At 35.9% G+C, this 21,784-nt stretch overlaps 2 protein-coding genes and 1 long non-coding RNA gene across 5 annotated transcripts; 1 reads left to right on the top strand and 2 right to left on the bottom strand.

The window, feature by feature from the left end:
* Window positions 1-1,085: 1,085 nt before the first annotated feature.
* Window positions 1,086-2,261, bottom strand: LOC127505527 (olfactory receptor 2AG1). Its single transcript, XM_051881139.1, has one exon. It carries the CDS (start codon window positions 2,259-2,261, stop codon window positions 1,167-1,169), a length of 1,095 nt encoding a protein of 364 aa, XP_051737099.1. The 3' UTR covers window positions 1,086-1,166.
* Window positions 2,140-21,491, top strand: tnnc2.1 (troponin C2, fast skeletal type, tandem duplicate 1). 3 transcript variants are annotated; one of them, XM_051881141.1, is made up of 7 exons: window positions 2,140-2,372; window positions 12,423-12,549; window positions 16,562-16,616; window positions 16,774-16,917; window positions 17,081-17,195; window positions 19,389-19,525; window positions 20,029-21,491. In XM_051881141.1, the coding sequence occupies exons 2-7, from the start codon at window positions 12,514-12,516 to the stop codon at window positions 20,058-20,060; spliced, it is 519 nt and encodes a 172-aa protein (XP_051737101.1). In that variant the 5' UTR covers window positions 2,140-2,372; window positions 12,423-12,513; the 3' UTR covers window positions 20,061-21,491. The 3 variants fall into 3 exon arrangements, with proteins under 3 accessions (XP_051737101.1, XP_051737100.1, XP_051737102.1); XM_051881140.1 differs by lacking the exon at window positions 2,140-2,372 and having other exon boundaries at window positions 12,368-12,549; XM_051881142.1 differs by lacking the exons at window positions 2,140-2,372; window positions 12,423-12,549 and adding an exon at window positions 12,606-12,968.
* Window positions 8,481-12,264, bottom strand: LOC127505529 (uncharacterized). Its single transcript, XR_007927733.1, has 5 exons — window positions 11,732-12,264; window positions 11,054-11,117; window positions 10,787-10,952; window positions 8,798-9,216; window positions 8,481-8,737 (listed from the first exon to the last, which is right to left on the bottom strand). It is a non-coding gene; the product is annotated as an uncharacterized LOC127505529 (long non-coding RNA).
* Window positions 21,492-21,784: the final 293 nt, after the last annotated feature.

Raw genomic sequence — 21,784 nt, 5'->3', positions numbered from 1 at the left:
AAAATTTGGGAGGATCTATTGACAGAAATGCAATATAATATACATAACTATGTTTTCAGTGGTGCATAAAGACCTTACATAATGAACTGTTATGTTTTTATTACCTTAGAATGAGCCATTTCTATCTCATACACGTGGGTCCCCCTTCATGTCAAGTCGCCATTATGCGCCGGCATGTTTCTACAGTAACCCTAAACGGACAAACTGCTCTACAGATTGCATTTCGTCACTATGTTCGTTGATGTTTTTAGAGGCAGCTTGCATCCTCACTACGTTGAATACGCACAAAGTATTAGTAGTAGTCATTGTCTGGTTTATTAGAAGCAGAGATCATTCTTTGTTAAAAGTAAGAACAAGCCTCATTGCTTCACTGGCTAATGTACTCTCTGCTGCCTCAGACGGCGACATATTTGACGTGTTGGTAAGACGGCCACCGTAGCTTCTCCGTTAGTTGCAGTTCGCAACCTCACCGCTAGATGCCGCTAAAATTTACACATTGCACCTTTAAGAGTGTTAACATTGATGTCCTTTCAGATCGTTAGGGAATTATGAAGAGTGCGATCACGATTATAAGCATATTGTACCATGTCAAGGTTATATCTGCTCAAAGCTGTTTCAAATTTGTTATTTTGAAATTCACAGACTTTGAGCAGCTATTTAAATTCCTTTCTTGTAATAGTAAGCAATCAATGATATATTTGAAATATACAAAAATAGGTGATACTTTACAATAAGCCTCAATTTTTCAACATTTTCATTTTTGGTTAATGCTGAATATCTACTAACTTCCAAAAATGTATTTTTTTTAATTAATTTAATGTATTCATATATGAACCTGAATTAAGAATGAACAAATAAAAAAAATATCACAAACAGATTAATAAATAGCATTTTTGTTCATTGTTTGTTCCTGGTACCTAATACATCAAAATAATATTAACAAATTTAACCTAAATGTAAAGTCAAGTTTACTATGTTTTGCATTAAAAGCATTTTGCATCAAAGTTTTATATTGTGCGTTATTATAATCTCACAATAAACCTTGACAACAAGACCTACACATGACACACTCATCAATCTTCCTTCCATTCTGTTTCTTCAGAATTTTGCCAGGAGACTAAAAATTCCCTGAAACATCTCGCAGTAGAAGATAATCCCGGGCTCACTTAACGGTTCAGCCTCCTCCACCACAGCAGCCTAGGCAGGGCTTCCCTCACCTCCCTGTTGCGCAGACCGTAAATGAGTGGATTAATGCAAGGAGGCACCTGAAGCATCACCAGCAGCATGATGTGAAGGGTCCCCGCTGACTTCCAGTCTCCGGGATAATCCAGCGAGCGAATCATGGCCATGTTGCCTTCAAGTTCCCACAGAGCATCCGAGGCTATCTTCAGGAAGATGGGGAGCAGCTGAAGCAGCAGCATTGAGCAGTAGAACATCACGGTTTTGCGTGCCCTTATATTGACCTGCTGGAAAGGCTGAATGGCGTTGCGCGCCTCCTGATACATGCGCAGGTACGAGAACGTGTAGGAAAAGATGCAAAGCAGCGTCACCGTGAGTCCAACCACTTTGCGAAACACCGCAGCAGCCCGTGGAAAACCCAGGTGGGACTCCAAGGTGTCCGGCTCACAAAGGAGTCCTGTAATGGGTTTGCCCAGCAATGAGTTATCATGCCCTAAACTGAGCAAAGTTGTTATCATTGTCGATAAACACACTGAAATAAGCCACGTGAGCCCGACTATGAGGTGAAGGCGTGTGGTGGTTAGTATACTGAGGTAGTAGATGGACTGACACACGTACAGGTAGCGCTCCAGCGCCATGCAGGTGATAGTAAGCACAGTGCAGAAAACACAAACGGTGTTAATAAAGAACTGAGTGACACACCAAGCTCCGTACGGCAGCGTGGTCTTCTGCAGCAGGCAGTGTATCACTGTTGGACCTTGGGTGACAATGAGTAGAATGTCACTCACTATGAGGTTTTTCAGCAAGGCAAAGCGTGGCTCCCAGGATAAGTCTTCTGAACTACCCAGACTACACAGAGTGCACCCATTGATCAAAAGTGAGATAATGGTCATCACCACAAAGACACACACCAGTACCTGCACAGCTGTATCTGAAGGCAGGATGGATCTGAAGAGGCAGCGTCCCTGGTCCAACAGCTGGAGGGTGTCTAAAGTGATGTTGCGGGCATCCTGGTTTGGAGTCGGACACGCGCAGGCTGCAGCCCATAACATGATACCTGGTAAAGCACGTGTGAAACGCATCCGGACGAGGACGAGCGATTTTATGGCAGCTTTGGGATTTTGACAACTCTGTGGCTTGATGTTCGTGTTTGTTGCGACTGCACGCGATGCGTTTGCAGAACATATGAGCAGGTGAGTGACTTGAATAAAGGTGGAGCTTAAATTCATTCAAAGAGACATATCTCTCGTAAAAATAACCAGTAGAAAGAGTTCGCCTTGATTGCACTTATAAGTTAACCCGTTCAAACCCAGTTTTTTTTTTAAACCTGCAGAGGTGTATTAGAATGGATTGTACTAATTGTGAATTGTTCCTTTCTGACCTTAAAAATAATAATAGGCCTAAATATTGTAATGTTTTTATGTTATTCATTGTAATGCTGTGGGTGTTTGTATATAACAGCAAAATAGCTTTATCAAGACATATCAATTCAAATATCTCATAACTGTTGCATAAACCACTGATACATTTTCGAATGCATTTGTATAACGTTTTCAATAATGCATTGACATTACGAGACGTTTTCTAGTAGCTTGATGAGGCTATAAACCTTTCTTACACAAAAGTTATCGTGTCTCGAGAAGAGAAACCCACACTGACTGCAAATTACCAACCAAATAAAAACGCATAGTCTTTCCATGAGTGTTGTCGCGAGTCGCTCTCTCGCTGATATACCTTATGTTTTGGGGGTTAAACAGCCTACTTAAAATACAATTTATCATCTTTAAAAAAAAAATGCACAAGCTTTCGTGTCAAGTTGTTAACCCGCCTCGATGTGAGATCCACCAGTCAAAGAGGTTCCCTCATCTCAATCGATTTTTTTTTTTTTTTTGGTTGACTGGTTAAAATGAATCTCGTGTTTTTCCGTGGGTATTCGGCCATATTCGTGGGTGCGCACGACGAGATCGGCACCTAACAGTTTTCACCCATAGAGGTGAACAGTTTTTTAAAGTTTTTTTTTCTCCAAACCAAGAAGTCAGAAATGGCAAGTTGCTCCATTCCTTTTATACTAGGAGACTCTTGCAGGTAAAACAACAACAACAACAAAAAAAAAAACTAAATAAATAAATTGCTACATCTAAGGAGTCATATCATTGTTAAATTAAAGAATTGATTTTAGATTGGCAGGAAATTATGGTTAATCATCTGTCCACTAAATTGGACATCATGCATCACATTTCAGCTACAACTATTATACTATTACTGTGACTGTTGTTCTTGAAATTCTTCATCTGCAGTAACATTTTTGGCTGTAAATAAATGTATTTGTGTTATATTGTAATTCGCAGTTATGCTACATCAAAAAAGTAATCTGATTACATAATGCACATTACTTGTAAAGCATACTTGTAACATCAAAAAGTTATGATTACGTAATGCACATTCATTGTAAAGCGTTACTTGTAACATCAAAAAAGTAATCTGATTACATAATGCACATTACTTGTAATGCATTACTTGTGACATCAAAAAAGTAATCTGATTACATAATGCACATTACTTGTAAAGCGTACTTGTAACATCAAAAAGTTATGATTACGTAATGCACATTAATTGTAAAGCATTACTTGTAACATCAAAAAAGTTATCTGATTACGTAATGCACATTACTTGTAAAGCGTACTTGTAACATCAAAAAGTTATGATTACGTAATGCACATTAATTGTAAAGCATTACTTGTAACATCAAAAAAGTTATCTGATTACGTAATGCACATTACTTGTAATGCGTTACTTTACTTGTAACATCAAAACAGTAATCTGATTATGCAATGCACATTACTAGTAATGTGTTACTTTACTCATTACATCAAAAAAGTAATCTGATTACATAATGCACATTACTTGTAAAGCAAACTTGTAACATCAAAAAGTTATAATTACATAATGCACATTACTTGTAATGTGTTACTTTACTTGTAACATCAAAACAGTAATCTGATTAGGTAATGCACATTACTTGTAAAGCGTACTTGTAACATCAAAAAGTTATGATTACGTAATGCACATTAATTGTAAAGCACATTAATTGTAAAGCGTTAAATATGTAAAATATGTGTAAAAAAGTTAAAATCTTGTTTTTCATGCCCTGAGAGCAACAAAAACACATAGGAAAAAAATTCTGACTGTGGTTATAATTCATGCATGAAAGGGTTAACATGCCAGTACTTTTGACTTTATTTAAGAACAATGTCCACTTAACATCAAAGGTAGACTATTAAAATAAAACACAATTAAGATAAAGTAAAATTAAAAATAATATGTGCGCCGCCTACTAATGGCATTAATAGCTGCAAGCGTTGCACAGATGCAAGCGTTGGTCACATATGCCATCGTATTCCATTTCGTCTTCTTTTGTCTTTGGGTATGACTACTGAAGGAAGATTATAATCTTAATAGAAATAATTAAAAATAGACTAAACATGTGGTTGTGGAAGAATGCAGAAAGAGTTGTTTCAGCGTGAGGTAAGCGATTGTTTATTCCCTTGAGTTGTGATTGACAGGAGTAGATGATCATGCCCCTCCCAAACTTCATTAGAACTCCTTTTGTCTGCATGTAAAAAAAAAAAAAAAAAAAATCTGGTTCAAAGGATGTTGATCAAACATAATCATATAAGCTATTATTTACTGGCTTGTATTAGCATTCATTCGTGCAGTTGTAGAATCAGTGACCACTCTTGATAGATAACAGGGATTTAAGGACAGGACAAAAGAGCGAGGGTGTACGCTCTCTCCTTATTTAGTTTGCTACACTAGTTGTTCTCGAAGATTCAGCTGCTGTCCTTAAGAATGTCCAAGAATAGAGCGAAGAAAAAAGGAGGAGTGTTAGGCAGAGAGACAGGAATGAGAGGTTGACAGTTGCTGCTGTCATTTACCTCAGCTTAACTGTCTTGGAGAGCTTGGGGTGACATAAGGCACTCACAGAGAATAAATGCTTTTTAACTGAGCCCCCAGAGCTTACCTATGTGCTGCTCACACTTCTGCCTTATGGACTGGAGCGGGGGGCTAGATTAGAAACAGTGATCACAGTACACTCACTCTCCACTGAGTGATTTGTTAATTTATGTAAATCTATCCGTAATGAGTAAGCAGCTATTCTGATGCTTAAAGTCATCGTCATAAGTTAATGGAAAATATCTTTTACTTACAGTATAGAGGTTAGTGAGACTAAAAGCCTGAGGGAATTCCATTCATTCATTCATATGTGAACAGATGAATGTGGGAGTCATATTTTAATTGTTTTTGTTTGTTTGTTTTTGAAATGTTGACCTATATGTCAACAGATAAGTGTGGGAATGTCTGTGTTTCTATTTGTTAAAATCTATGTGAACAGTATTGTATTTTAATTTTACTTATTTATTTATTTAATTTTTTTTATTTGTTCATTTTATCTCACAACTTTGGCAACTACATTGACCACATCTGGCTCAAAATCAGCTGATGTCACAGAAGAGCACGTGTGTCTGATGCCTGACCCTCAAAATTAGTTATGAATATAGATAATAATAAGAAAATGCATGACTGTTAAATAATGGACAGCCTTCCATATAACCACTGGCTTTTTTTTTTTAGGAGGCATTGTTGCTGGATGAGCTCAATGAGACTTAACTTTATTTAGATAAGAAAAATTGTAGGCAATATGTGAACAGATGAATGTGGGAATCGTAATTATTTATTTAATTATTTTCCCTCACAGCTGTGGCAACTACACTGACCACATCTGGTTCTAAATCGGCTTTTTCTTTCTGATGTCACAGAAGAATGTGTCTGAAGCCTGAAGTTAACATTAGGTAATAATATATAATAATAATTATAATAATAATAATAAAAAGCTGCATGACTGTGAGATTGTAACGGTATGTGACCACAGGTAGAAGAAAGCAGGTTTCCAAAATACTCAAAAGGTTTAATAATAACTCAAAAGGTAGGCACATCCAAGACATAACAGTGACAGCACAAAGAGTGAACAAACCAAGGAGTGCTTTATACAGGAACTAATGAGATAATAAACAAGACACACCTGAAACAAGGACACTAATCAAATGAGCAACTAACTAAAAGCGGGAAACTGAACAAAGGGAGACATGTGACAGAAGAACATAGTGAAAAACAGACAGACATGTGAAAGAGATAATGGAAAACCTTCCTTCCAACAGGGTCACCGTAATTAAAATAAGTGGACTTTCACTGGAAATGAAGATGGCTTTCTTCCTGGAGGCATTGCTTCTGGATGAGCTCATTGTTGAGCTCAACCTTTATTTGGCTAATTAAGTCATTTTAACGAAAAGGTGGACTAGAAAAAATATTAAAAAGGAAGTAGTAGAAAGGTTTTAATTAATTATTTTAAAATCTCATACTACTTGTGTGTACTATCAGGTTGCTTTACTAGGTATCTCTCCAGTCATGCAATTTTGTCTGATATCCAAAAGCGAGGTTTCAGTTTGTGCCTTTAATTGAGACCATGACACGAGTCTACATTTGGCTATGACATCTTTACACATCATGACTTAGATTTTACTGTATTACAAGTTGAGTTACAAGTGTTTATAAGTGATAGTGTGTAGGTGTGTAATGTGGTCCAAGGCTTGTCCCTTGGAGTAGATATTTGCAAAGCCTATGAAACTCTAGCAGTCAGAGGATTATTAGGAGAAACCAGATAAGGCATGGAAGGGTAATGATGACGAGCCTGCCGAGTCTGACAAGGTCACTCCTTGTTCTGTCACACTGAAGAAAATATAAACATAAGTAGAGAGTAAAAGAGAGAGGGGGGAAAAGCAGTTGTCTCTTCATGAAGGAGAAAATGCAAGCAGAAAGGGACAGTTTACAGTAAAATTAAAAGTCTGTGATTACTCATTACTCATGTTAAATGACAATTTAAACTTTCGCACACAAAGCTATGGTATGAATTCGGAAGACCTGTATACAATGAATAAGTCATTGTTATGGACTTCTATGAAGCTTTAATGGTGCCGAATGAAGGTATTTTTAGAAGTTTGAAAGCTCCAGTCCCTTAAAAATGTTCCTTTTTGTATTCCACGGTAGAAAGTCGTACAGGTTTGGAGTATATGATGACAGAATTTTCATTTTTGGGTGAACTGTGTGCATTTGATGTAAGCTTTATCCCATGAGGCCATGAGATAAGAGTTGTGAATTACAGAAACAGCATATCACTGAATGAGTTGATGGCCTGTCTTAATCTTCAACATGTTTGACATAAACATTGATTTTGGATTGATTGATTTTTAGAGTTTACAACAAAAAATGCTGCTATAAGAGAAATCATTTTGTGACAGGTTGGATTCTGTTTACGAAATATCTCAATTTATATGCTGAGTGATTGGAACCAGATGCCAATAAAGAACCTTTATTGCCAATAAAGAACCTTTATTTTTCCAAATGAAGTTTACTGTTAAGTTGTCTTTAATGGTACAGGCATTGAATTCTATTGTAAAGATTCTTTGGTAGTACATCCGGATTTAATTCATAAACACAGCATCCGGAATCCTATACTGTCCTAGTAATAAGGCCTTCTACTGTACATTTTATAAAGAATTAACTTCACAACCCTTAATGTATGTTCTATGTAGTATAACTGAAATCAGGAATTCTTCTATAAAACAGCAATTTTTAGGTGAAAAAACAAAACAACAAAAAAACTTCCGAATTTCTGCGAAAGTAGTAGGTTTCAACTCAAATCAATAGCTGAAATAGTTGAAAAGTTTAGATTGTTGACTTGAAAAGTTGGAATTAATATTCATGTCCACATAAGGGTTTTTCACACTGCGCTTAACCCCGGGTTATCGTCGTTCTAAACACCGCTTTTAACCCGAGTAAAGGAACGTTTCACACTTGTAATTTAGAAGCAGGGTTAGCACCGCTTTTTACCCGGGGTTATAACCGCTTTTGCGGTGTTAACCCTGCATTACGATGCCAAACAGTCACGGAAACACTGCGCAGTGTATATAAACAGTAAATTCAGCGTTGAGAGGAAAAATATCAAATGCTGACAGAAAACACGACAATATGAGTGAAAAAGAGACCGTTTTATTCTTACCTTTATAGTCCGAAATGTTCATTCAACATAAACTCGATAGTACAGTCGGCAATTGGAAGATGCGCAATGCTAGAGCAGGTCGCCATGTAAACAGGTCGCGTGCTGCGTTTATCCAATCAATGACACTGACACAGCCAATATGCAAATAAGAACGTTAACCCAGGGTTTAGGAATGTGAAACGTCAGTTTATGAATAAACAGGATTAATTGTTAAATCCGGGGAAATTATGAGCGGCGTGAAACGTGAATCAGGATAACCTAGGATTCCGTTTAAAAAATGTACTGTAGAATTTACTGGCAAAAAAGTTGCCAATAAAATCCTGTAAAATAGTTGTTAATTGCTGTAAAATGGATTACAGTATAATACTGTTAAGCAATTTACAATATATTGTTGTTTGTGGAATACAGTATTTTTTTTTTTTTTTACAGGATTATAAAATTGAACTTGTAGTATACATTACAGTATTTTTTTTTTTTTTTTTTTACAGGATTATAAAATTGAACTTGTAGTATACATTACAGTATTTTTTTGTAATTGCACTAAATTACACTATTTACCTGGCAACTAAAGTTGCCAATAAAATCCTGTAAATGCTCCAAAAGGCAAGATGTTGCCGTAATCGTTATACTTTGAAAATACTATAAATACTTATTTTAACAGTAAACTGTACTCTATTATTTACCATTATATTGATGTAAATGCTTTAAAATAAACATTTAAAAAAATAATCAAACCAAGCTGTTGTAAGAAAAATATTTATTAAAATTAACAGCATTAAGAGTCCATTAGTCTTTTGAGAAGAGTACACACATGAGGGTTAACTATGTGGTTCCTCTTCTCTGAGGCCTTTCCACTTCTTTTGACTCCAACTTTTGTTGTGGCTGTCTTGGTACCAGTGGGTGGGTTGATTCCCACAAAACATCTGCACAAAAATAAGTCAGAAAAACACAAGCAGAAGCTTTAGGATCATGTGCAGACTTTAATGAAAACATACCACTTTACAATACAGGTGCATCTCAATAAATTAGAATGTCATGGAAAAGTTCATTTATTTCAGTAATTCAACTCAAATTGTGGAACTCGTATATTAAATAAATTCAATGCACACAGACTGAAGTACTTTAAGTCTTTGGTTCTTTTAATTCTGATGATTTTGGCCCACATTTAACAAAAACCCACAAAGTCACTATCTTAATAAAATAGAATACTTCATAAGATCAATAAAAAAAGGATATTTTAAACAGAAATGTCAGGCTTCTGAAAAGTATGTTCATTTCATATACAGTAAATGAACATACTTTCCAGAAGGCCAACAATTCACTAAAAATGTTTTTTTTTTATTGGTCTTATGAAGTATTCTAATTTGTTGAGATAGTGAATTGGTGGTTTTTGTTAAATGTGGGCCAAAATCATCAGAATTAAAAGAACCAAAGACTTAAAGTACTCCAGTCTGTGTGCACTGAATTTATTTAATACACAAGTTCCACAATTTGAGTTGAATTACTGAAATAAATTAACTTTTCCACGACATTCTAATTTATTGAGATGCACCTGTAAGCATTCGCTGCACTAATGTATTATAAAAGGGATAGTTCACCCAAAAATGAAAATTCTGTCATAATTTACTCTCCCTCAAGTTGTTCCAAACCTGGATGAGTTTCTTTCTTCTGTTGAACATTAAAGAAGATATTGTGAAGAATGTATAACCAAACAGCTTTGGTTACCCACATTTTTCAAAATATCTTATTTTATGTTAAACAGAAGAAAGAAATTCATATGGGTTTGGAAAAATGTTAAGATAAGTTAATGACATTATTTTTATTTTTGGATTAACTATTTCTTTAAGTAGTGTTAAAGGGTTAGTTCACCCAAAAATTTAATTACTTATTAATCTTTCATTAATTAACTACTGACCTTCATTCATATTCGGAACACAAATTAAGATGTTTTTGATGAAATCCAAGAGGTTTCTGAACCACACATAGGAAGCAATGTCATTCCAGCTTTCAAGGCCCAGAAAGGTAGTAAAGACATTGTTAAAATAGTCCAAGTGACTACAGTGGTTCAAACTTAATGTTATGAAGTGACAAGAACACTTTTTGTTCTGACGTAGAACCTGGAATCGCTGGACTGTTTACTACTAGAACAGCGTCAGAGACTGACACAGAAGCGAAGAAATTGTTGAATAAAGTTGTTATTTTGGGGAGGATTTGCGCACAAAAAGTATTCTCGTCACTTCATAACATTAAGGTTGAACCACTGTAGTCACAAGGACTATTATTACAATGTTTTTACTACCTTTCTGGGGTTTAAAAGTTGCAATGACGTTGCTGCCTATGTGTGGTTCAGAAACCTCTTGGATTTCATCAAAATTATCTTAATTTGTGTTCCAAAAATTAACGAAGGTCAGAAGTTAATTAATGACAGAAATTTCTTTTTTGGGTGAACTAACCCTTGAACATATACAAATTTATATTTAAGTAAATTGTTACCTTTGAACAAATTCAAGTGTGCAGGATGCCTCGTGCTGGTACGCCAGATTGACGTTGTAGTATGCAGTAAACAAAGCAGCAAATCCAGCCACAAAGTTGGGGTGTGGATTCACAACCACTTGACCCTCAATACTCAGCATCCACTGAGTTGCAGTGAGAATTTCACCTAAAATTAATAAATATAAGCGTCTTTATAAAAATGTATGCTAAAATACAACAGGCCAAGTTTATTAAGTAATTTAAAGATTTTGGAACATTGTACATTACCTAAGACAATAAGTCTAGGAGAGTCTGGAAGTGTAGATGTTTTTTCCACATCAGCTGCTGACACCTACAAGAAATTTAAAAAAAGGAAAAAATTGTAAATGTAATTCACCCAAAAATGAAAATTTGATGTTTATTAAGGGTGCTTATTTGACTTTGCTCGCCAGGGAGTAGGCTATTTTTAGAGCATTTGCAGTTTGGAAGACATGATATATTGACCGACGTGCTGGTGAGACAAAACTACATATTGTAATTACGTACGTGCAGTTACCTTTGCTGACGAAATACATTAGAAAATATATTATATTAACATCGTTGGATGCTGCGATTGTCTCATTTATTTCACCGGTTTGGAGCATGAGCGTTCAATTTAGTTATGACGCAGGTCTTTATTAAACACTGATTTTAAAACATGCTCCAAACTGGTGAAATAAATGAGACAATCGCAGCATCCAACGATGTTAATATAATATATTTTCTGATGTATTTCGTCAGCAAAGCTAACTGCACGTTCGTATTTACAATAGGCCTATGTAGTTTTGTCTCACCAGCACTTCGATCAATGTCATGTCTTCCAAACTGCAAATTCTCTAAAAATACTCTCTTGAGAGCAAATGCGAATAAAATTGTAACAAACTGCAGCATTCAACCATATTAGCATTATATTCACGATGGTTTTACCGTAGTTCAGCTTCGTCTCTCCACTGTTATGACGCGCCCCGCAATTCTCCACCTCGCCTGAAACAATACATTTAAAGTTAACGACACATTCCTTTACTAAATAAACATAACGTTTCGGCAAAAAAATAAATAAATATTGGAATCAAACACTTTTATATCCCACTAAATGTGCTGATAACACGCAGTTGTTAACTAAGTCGATACAATTCATTACATCTGACGTTATGAATTCTGTTTAAAATATGAATCACTAAAATGCATTAAATGTAATACATTTGATTTGAATGTTTATGGATGTAAATTTAAGTGAACTTACCAAAAATTGAGCTACAGTGAAAACACCTCTTACCTGTAAATTAATTTACAGTTGACAGGGAAAAATACTGTTAACAACTATAATACTCTTTTTGACCCATAATGCATTGCAAAATACAGTAATAACTTGTAAAATGGTAAAACAGCAAGTTTCTGTAGAATTTTGCTGTAAAAACTACAGCAATTTGTTACAGTGCGGGGTTTAGAATGACCCAGGGTTAACTATTTCACATGTGAAAAGCCCTATTTATTTATTTTGTGAGTAACTGTGTAATAAACTGATACAATGACTGACTTCCTGTACGTGCAACACATGCAAAGCCACACCTCATTGTCTTGTTGTGACTCACTGTTTCTTAATGTCAATGTGATGCAGATCCAAGTGAGCCAGTCAGCACCGACAGGGATACATAGCCAAGATGACTGATGGATGGACAGACTGACAGAGAAGGTGAAGAAATACAGGCATGTGGATAAGGGCGCAAATCCTACCCTGTGTGGAAGTGAGTATAGCCTACATCTGTTTCTGGAAGCTTATCCACTGCCTAAATAACCTTTCATTGCTTTCCTTTATTTTTATTTTTTTATTTTGGCAGGGAAATGTTATTGAGACCACTTGTCCATCCTTCAGCTAAATATGGGGCAATGGAGGGCATATAGAGGTGGCAATGGATTAGAAAGGGATGAAGAAGAAGGGTGGGGCTTTTTTTAAGGCTACACAGGCATTGGTTGACAAGTTCACTGTCTTGAGTTTCTTGTCCAATCCTGGCCATTTTCTAGAAAGGTGAGAATAATATAAGGTATTATTAGGGGAGTCTGAAGACATTTGTCCATCTGCGCACATTTAGGAGGAAGGCTGCTGGACAGAGGACCGTTACTGTTTTCAGATACACTTTGATCTCACTAACAAGCTGTCAGTATGGTAAGATATCTGGGAAGAAGTGGATATGGGCAAGATGATTCAGTTAATCAGTGATCTTTGTATGATCGCAAAAAATGGATGCATACTTATGACTGGACAATTTTCTAGAAGATCTAATGAAAAAGTGGATATGTGCAGGATTTACATTTTACAAGGAGTAATTTTTACTTGATCTAAACCTCTAACCCGTATACTTGCATCTTAATGACATCAAGTCATATTAAATAATAGTTGAAGAAACCAGTTTATAGATATTACACATAAAACACATTTTAGTGTAGAACTGTATGTCGCTATTGAGCCTTGAGTTTGAAGAGTTGTTTGGCTTGTTGTGTTTGCAGATATGTTTACATGTGCAAGTAATATTCATAGCAGTGCAGTAGTCATCTATATATTAGTGAACTATCACTACCGTTAAGTACTTAATGCGCATACTACAAGTGATTGACAGGTGATTTCTGTTCTTTGCCTGTCATCTTTGACAGTGTTTGGCCTTGTTTGTGGTCTGCGGATACATGTGGTAATCCACATCATTAAAGAGAAGGAACATATAGGGTTTGATTACAGTGCTGAGACTTTCATGGTGCTTTGACATTTTGCAATGTCATATCGTGGTTCCTCGTAATCATGTACATGTGGCTCTATAAGAGGGCTGTATATTCATGTTGGTGTTGAATAGCATTTTTACACACAACCGACGACCGGACAAGAGGGACAGCGAGTATTTGCTCCACGAGATAATATAGTTGTTTCTGGTTAGAGCTTTTGTGTCCTTCTCTACCCACCAATTAACAGACCAGACTCGCTAGAGAAGAAACAATGGTAAATATGTGTGGTGTTGGTTAATGACCCTTCGCCTTTGTAGGTATTTGTTAGACAGTTAGAGCTATATTTAAGCACTGTGTTCAGAGAGCGGAGCACAGCCTAACACTTTGACTTTCTCAGTTTATGTAAGTCCACATGGGGTTTAGAGTATTCATTTTTTTCCACATTAATTTCACACGTCTAGTACAATTATGTGGTTTTGATTCATTCAGTGTATACTTTTTTCTTTATTTACCCCGAAAGAATTGAAGTGAAATGTGACAACATGCCCCATAGGTAAGGCACATTGTAACATGTGAGGGGCATGTTGTAACATGACCATATGACAGTTAAAAATGTTAGCTGATCTAATGAAAATTATATACAAAATATACAAGAAAAACTAAAATAAAATTATTATATTTTTCAAATAAAATAATGAAAATAATGTCATTTATTACTCACCCTCATGCCATTCCACACCCGTAAGACCTTCGTTAATCTTCGGAACACAAATTAAGATATTTTTGTTGAAATCCGATGGCTCAGTGAGGCCTCCATAGCCAGCAATGATTTAAATCAGTTCATGTGAGTACAGTGGTTCAATATTAATATTATAAAGCGACGAGAATATTTTTGGTGCGCCAAAAAAAACAAATAATGACTTATATACTGATGGCCAATTTCAAAACACTGCTTCAGGAAGCTTCGGAGCGTTATGAATCAGCGTGTCGAATCATGATTCGGATCGCGTGTCAAACTGCCAAACTGCTGAAATCACGTGACTTTGGTGCTCCGAACCGCTGATTCGACACGCTGATTTTGGCACAATTTTTTCTCTATAGGCAACTAGTAAATTGGCTAGCATGTGTGTAAATGTTTAAACCATGTGTGTTACAACTAACCCCGCATCAGTTTGTGCCCTGCTCACTACTATGTTGTTTGGCAGATTTCTTGTAGTTCCATTTTCATGTCAAAGGTCTGTACATTTATCTTAAATGGTCCAGAATACATTTCATGGAATCTAGCATATGTTCCCAGTACAAGAACACATTAATGCCCCTTACAGCAATGTATTAGCCATAGAGCACATCTCACATATGGAAAAGTACTTTTTTATTATTTCTTTTTATTATTATTTTTTTTTTTTTTACATTGTCTTCTTTAGGGAGTTCTGAAACACTACAATTATATAATTTCCTAAAAAAGTATACAGTTAGATTCAATATTATGTTCATGGAATACAATATAAGCACTTGATCTGTCTCATTTTTTAAAAAAAAATTTGTATTACTGAAGTGTGACATGAGAGATCTTGTCATCATTAGGTAAATTAATCGATTTCATCCTCCTGTCACTTTCTCATTCTTTTCTGGCTGCAGAACCAATCTATGTAAATAATCATGTGATATGTATATATGTTACTTCATATATTTTATTCATTCATTGCATATCCATAACCCCATACTTGTCAATGTTTATTTATTTATTTTTACATGTTAAAAATCTCTAAGTTCTAAAAAGATCATTAAAAGAAATACAGTGGTTGGACAAAATAATGTGAACACCTGCGAAATGGGCGATATACCTTTATTAAGGTGTTTTACCAAAAATTTGCCTTTAATACAGCCTCATTAGAATTAATACAGCTTGTGTGAATAAAATCCAGTTGAATATCATCGATCAGAACATTTGTCAGTTGCTTCAGAGATGTTGAAGAAGGGAATCTTCTCTCCAAACCTGCCCACAGTAGTTCATTAATATTCAAGTCAGGTGATTAAGCTAACCAGGGCAGATGATGAAGTTCATCTTGGTGCTCCATCTGTCCAGGTTTTATAATCATAACACCATCTTATTCACATTTTAGCAGTGGTGTCTGAGATTACATTCACTGATGTAAGCTTTTTGAGGTTTTCTGTGATCAGTTTTTGTGGAAACATGGTCTTCAGGGTGAATATTGAGTCAGTATTGTTGTCACTTTTCTGCAGTTATTTTATGTTGTTTGGACACAATCCTTCTTAGTGTTCGACGATCCCGATCATTCACTTTCGGTTTTTGCCCCCTATTCTTTTTCGCTGATGAAGTCTTGCCATGCTTTTTGAACACAGTCTGAGTCATAAAGACTGTTGTTCTTAAAACACACAATTGGGCGGTTAGATGCTCTTGTTAAATGGGCCCATTTCACACATGTACTAAACACTGCTGAAATCCACTTACAGTATACTGCACTGATATACAAACAAGAGAATTTAAACAACAAAAAGATAATTGCAATGTTTGTTTTTTCACTGTAGCCTACACAAATGATATTAATCTCTATAATAATAGGTGTTCACATTATTTTGTCCAACCCCTGTAGATTATTAAATGTACCACCTTCAGGTTACCTAGAAAGTATTTGGACATTCAATCGTAAAAATGTATAAACGTGATTGCATCAAATAACAAAATATCAAACCAGTTGATTAATTTAGCTAATTATGATAAAAGCATGAGTTCATTTGTTTGATTTGTTAATTAATGTGTCATATAATTTATACTTTTTTTTTTTTTTTTTTTTAAACTGAACTGTTTAAAAGGAAGAGTTATTATATTGTTGTTCCTGTGTCTGTTCTTTATTTGTCATGGGTATTTCTGGAAATATATTTTCCACACTTAATCCAATACTAGAAACCACCTGTGAAGTTTCTCTAGTTCTAAATAATGAACAAAATCATTTTAAATTTTCAATCTGATGTATGAAAGCCCCATGAGGCTCTTAGTAAACCATAATCTCTCTTTCTGATTAGCCCACTGATGCACAGGCAGACGCCCGCTCTTTCCTGAGTGAGGAAATGATTGCTGGTGAGTGTGAAGATTTTGCCCATTGCATTTGATTCACGCTGCTTGCTTTTCTGAGGTGAATTGTTACATTAAAAAGTTCTGGTCACACAGCCTTTCACATTCTGTTTTGGATTCGTTCTTCTTTTTTCTTCTTCTTTTTTGTCATCTGAAACCAAAGAGTTCAAGGCTGCCTTCGACATGTTCGACACCGATGGTGGCGGTGATATCAGCACCAAGGAGTTGGGTACCGTCATGAGGATGTTGGGTCAGAACCCAACCAGAGAGGAGCTGGATGCTATCATTGAAGAAGTAGATGAAGATGGTAAGTCTGGTCACAACACAAAAATGGACTACATTGAATGTGAGTTTGATTGCAAAGATCTTGAACTTGGTTTGTGCCAACCACACTTCAGAAACCAAATACTCATGTTGTTCTCCTCTATGCATTCATTCTGTCCCATCACATCCAATTTTTGCATCCTCAGGCAGTGGCACTATTGACTTTGAGGAGTTCTTGGTCATGATGGTGCAGCAACTAAAAGAAGACCAAGCTGGCAAGTCCGAAGAGGAGCTATCTGAATGCTTCCGTGTCTTTGACAAGTATGTCACTTGATGTCCGCACCAAATGAAACAGAACAGCAGTGCGAGGAAAAGTCATTGGATTTGTCTTTCATGTCCACAGTAGGGAGGCATGCAAAATTGTTAGGGATAGTTCAACCATAAATGAACATTCTGTCACCGTTTCTGTCATCAAACCTGTATGACTTTCTTTCTTCTGTGGAACAGATATTTTGAAGAATGTTGGTATCCAAACAGTTTTGCTGCCCTTTATACAGACTATATGGTCTTAAAAGTTTTGCAGCCTATCCTCAAACTAACCACAGGCTCTAGTCTTCACCACAATGGTACCCTACAAAACTAACACAACAGAATCCCCTGTAAATCCCAACATAACACCCCATTAAACACTAACTTGTGTCTCTCTATTTTAATCTCGCAACTCAACTGAATCATATTAAGTTCACCTTACTACAATGAAATTTTGAGTTCACGCAACTTTTTTTCTATTAAGTACAATGGACTTTCATTATTATTTGAGTTAAAACAAACTCATTTCATTTAATTAATTTCACTGTTTGGTTTTACAGTGTAGTTTTTGGCATTATATATATGCACCTTGAAATCATTATTGAATATGAATCCAAAGAATAACCTGTGCTGCTTATTTTACGTAGTAAAAGGTACTAAATTTCTTTATCAGTAAAACTTCTTGTGCCAGCCGAGGATAATGATTGAATGCATGAAGCTTGGTAACAGATGAATGAGCTTGTTAATGGATGCCATTCTTCAGGTATTTCAGGATCTCCTTGATTCTGTGCAAATGCAAATCCATACAGTCCATTTTACGCTTTTAAGAAAAAAAAAATCTATAATTTTTTCAATCTTACTGGACAAGTTAATAACATATTGTTCATCTAGGTAGAAAGCAGTCAATTGTGATCACTGCAGTCTATCCAATCACTGTAATCTATAATAATAGCAAACTGCAACCACAGAGTCAAGACCACATGTGTCTGGAAAAAAGTCTGAAAGAGGGAAAAAAAGACATCATGCAGTTATATTATGCAGTTATTATTCTTCCTAAATGGGAGTCTATGGCAGCCCTATATTCCATACATAGGAAAATGATGAAATAGAGTACAATAATAGAGGTGGTCGTGAATAGTAATCTGACATACTTTGGGGTCTCTACAACGTACTTGTCCAAAAAATCAGGTTGGTGTCTATGGATTGGTGTCTATGGATTCCTTGGGTCATGCTGAATCCGTCGATGCCAATTTTGCCAGGATCGGACAAATAGCCTGTCCACCATTTGGAAGTGATATTTTTTAAATCCTTTGACATATTGGCACATAATTTGATTTGACATTTTTGCCAGCATTTCTTTAAGGTATCTGAAAAGTTTCACATTGAAAAGTTGTCTGAAATTCATTTTCTTGATGTTTTTATGTTCCTTTATTTATGACGATCTCATTTGTCATTTTTCAAAATGTTGCTGTATATGTAAAACAGTTTTTTTTTCTACTACTCCTCCTCTAAATTTTGCCCAACTTTGTCTAAAATCATCTCAGATGAACTTTGGACCGAGCCACACAGAAATGACTGATATTCACTACCATTTTCGAGAAACACCTTTCCAAAGTCGACCGTGCCTGTGTTTGTTGTCTTGTACAGTACTATGTTATCTTTGCATGCTGGTTGGTTAGCATGCTAACCATTGGTCATTCTTTCTAATGTCACTTTTTGACCATCAGGATGAACAAAGTTTACAGCTAAGTTAGCTTAGCATTTTAATAATTTAGAGTGCTTAGGACTGAGCTTGTTTGTTCATTCTCACATTGAAAGCTCTCCTCGAGATCAGCACAGATGTGTCCTCTATATACCTGACTGGAAGGTTCTGGGTTCAAATCCCATGTGGAACCACCTCAGACCACAAGAAGTTCTGAATGGGATGTATTCTGAGCTTAATAAAACAGGCTTTGGTTGAATATGGATTCATACTTACAATAAATTTATAATTAAGTTTTATTGTTTTTTTTTTTGTTTGTTTGTTTTTTGACAAATTTATATGGTTTAAAATGAAAATGTTCAACATTATATGTTTCCTTAATTATGTATGACACCATTACTTAAACACGCATGTAACCAGTCATCAGTTTAATGGAGAAACAAACACATCCTGACATCACAAGACAATAATGTAATTAAAATGTTATATATTTTTTTCAACAGAAACCAAGATGGTTGGATTGATCGTGAGGAGTTTGGGGAAATTTTGCGTGCCACTGGCGAGCCGTTGGCAGAGGAAGACATAGATGAACTCATGGCAGATGCAGACACAAACAAAGATGGAAAGATTGATTTTGATGGTAAAGCAAATCTTATTTATTCTATTTTTATGTGCTGCTCTCATGTGGCAAATAAAGGTTCCAAAAGTGTTTTTTCATAGCGATGGAATAGAAGAACCATGGATTCCCCAAAAGAACCTTTCATTTAACAGTTTTTTTCCCTTTAAATAACCTGAAGAACCTTTTCCATTATAAAGAACGTTTTGTGCAATGGAAAGGTTCTGTTGATGTTAAAGTTTCTTCATGGAACCATCAATGCCAATAAAGGACCTTTATTTCTTTATTTATTTTTAAAGTGTATTAATGCATATACAGATATAAATACATGAATACTCATGGGGATTCTTTTTCTTGACCTCCAGATGTCAGCGACTATGAGTTCTTTTGAATCCTAAGATGTGAGAGAAGACATCTTATAATCACAATAACTGAATGCTAAGGATGTTCAGATTTGTGGAGAGTGTGTGAACAATGCCAGAAAATGTGTTTGTATGATGTCATCTCTTTTTCCATTTTCATTCCAGAGTTTCTTAAAATGATGGAGAACGTCCAGTAAGAAAAAAATTACATTCCATCCCCTCCAATCATTAATGAAAGCAAGTCAAGATGTTGAAGAAAAACTCACGCTGAGATCTTTAAAGGAAAAGAGTACAGAGGACACAACACCCTGGTTTAAATCACCAGAAATAAAATGGGCTAGAATTTGCATTAAGGGACAGAGAATTTTATAGATCAGTGCTGATCCCCAGGGACCACACTATGATGGTCTCTATAAATAACCATCCAAACCTTTTAAGAGGAAACCACTTACCCCAGCTGTCCCCTACTACACCTGCTTCTTCCCAAGACATTCTCCAGCCTTCATTCAAGCCCCTTTCCCTCTACTGTGTTTCAAAATAACCCTGCTGCATTATTTACCTCAGAAACAGACTTAATGTTGTGTTGTCATGGAGATAAGAAATCTTTCCTTTAGCTCACATGTTAGCAGTGTCTCTGCAAATCTATTAAAAAGGCATGTTTTGGCCAATGTACCTACTTGTTTATTTGTGATCGTATTATCTAAAATGATCTCCTTGTGTGTAAAAATTTCAGCTCATTTACAGATAAAATGCTCAATTTCAAGCCTAAAAAAAGCTTGTTACAAGGCTAAATATTTCATTTCTAGAAGCTATAACTGAGACTCATGTGATCTTATCTGAAAAACAAGATCATCCCACCATGTTGGTTTCCAGTAGTCCATGTCCAAAATAGACAACATTTTGGCCATCTAGTAGATCCGTAGTGTTGTAGTATTATCTTTTCGTCTGTTGGTCTCTTCCGATATTTCATACTTACCCAGGACAGAGTCTTCACATGGCCAAGAAAGGTCATGAAAAAGATCAATTTTGAATCCTAAAGACAATCTTTTGTGCCTGGAGCATGCAAGTTATACATAAGTTCTGATCGGAGACAAAGGTCAGATTTCCATGTTTTTGTCTCATGGTGGAAAGCCATGTGATCCTTTCCTTTGTCTTCAGGTCATACTGATGGAGGTATTATCTCATGCCAGTGCTGTTAATGCAAATCTCCAGAGCTGCAATCATATGCAAACTGCACACCCGAACCTCTCTGCTCTCCTCAAAATCTCCTTTTAAATCACTCCATTTCTGCCTGAAAGTTTATAGTCCGCAACCCCCTCCCCCGAGTTCCCCCAAGTACTTCTCCAATCCACGCCCTTACGATTCCTCACCCAGGAAACATATGCTATACATAGAAACTTGAGTTTAGGCTCTTCAGGGTTTGGGGTACCTGTGTCGCCATTGCGGATTTTGGGTGGGGTCGAGTGGAGATCTAAATCATCTGCTATTCAGGGCGCGCTGAAGATTTGCAACACAGCACCTTCCCAAGAGGTTTAGGGTTTCTTGGCTTGACTAAAAGGGGGTTGGTGTGGAACGCTATCAGCTCTCGCCATTTTAAAAATGAATTTCCATCTGTACACTTGAGAAAAAAGTTCACTTATTTTAAATTATTATAACAATAGGCACCATTTTAGCTTTCTCAGACTTAGTAGGAATTCTGAGGGGAATTAGTGAAAAGCAAAGACTGAGAATGAATGACTGCTAGGAAATCATGCCCAAACATTAGTGTGGTCAACATTAACATGGCATTTCCACAATTTCATTTTACCAGACACAAAAAATAATTGTTTTATTTACTTTTAGCAGTTCTTCCATTAAATACAGGCTATCTGATAGTAAATACAGCAGAATAACCATTTTCCTGTATTCTTGCAGACTGTTC

This window comes from Ctenopharyngodon idella, chromosome 22, assembly GCF_019924925.1.
Source record: "Ctenopharyngodon idella isolate HZGC_01 chromosome 22, HZGC01, whole genome shotgun sequence".
Lineage (NCBI taxonomy): Eukaryota > Metazoa > Chordata > Actinopteri > Cypriniformes > Xenocyprididae > Ctenopharyngodon > Ctenopharyngodon idella.
The sequence above is the reverse complement of the archived record's forward strand: the minus strand, read 5'-3'. Positions and strand labels throughout refer to the sequence as shown.

Excerpts from the sequence above, each read along its gene's own strand:
- tnnc2.1 (XM_051881141.1), top strand. The coding sequence starts at position 12,514 with ATGTGGATAAGGGCGCAAATCCTACCCTGTGTGGAA. Across the intron at positions 16,918-17,080 it reads TGAAGAAGTAGATGAAGATG|GCAGTGGCACTATTGACTTT; the intron begins GTAAGTCTGGTC and ends TTGCATCCTCAG. Across the intron at positions 19,526-20,028 it reads TGGAAAGATTGATTTTGATG|AGTTTCTTAAAATGATGGAG; the intron begins GTAAAGCAAATC and ends TTTTCATTCCAG.
- LOC127505527 (XM_051881139.1), bottom strand. The coding sequence starts at position 2,261 with ATGCGTTTCACACGTGCTTTACCAGGTATCATGTTATGGGCTGCAGCC.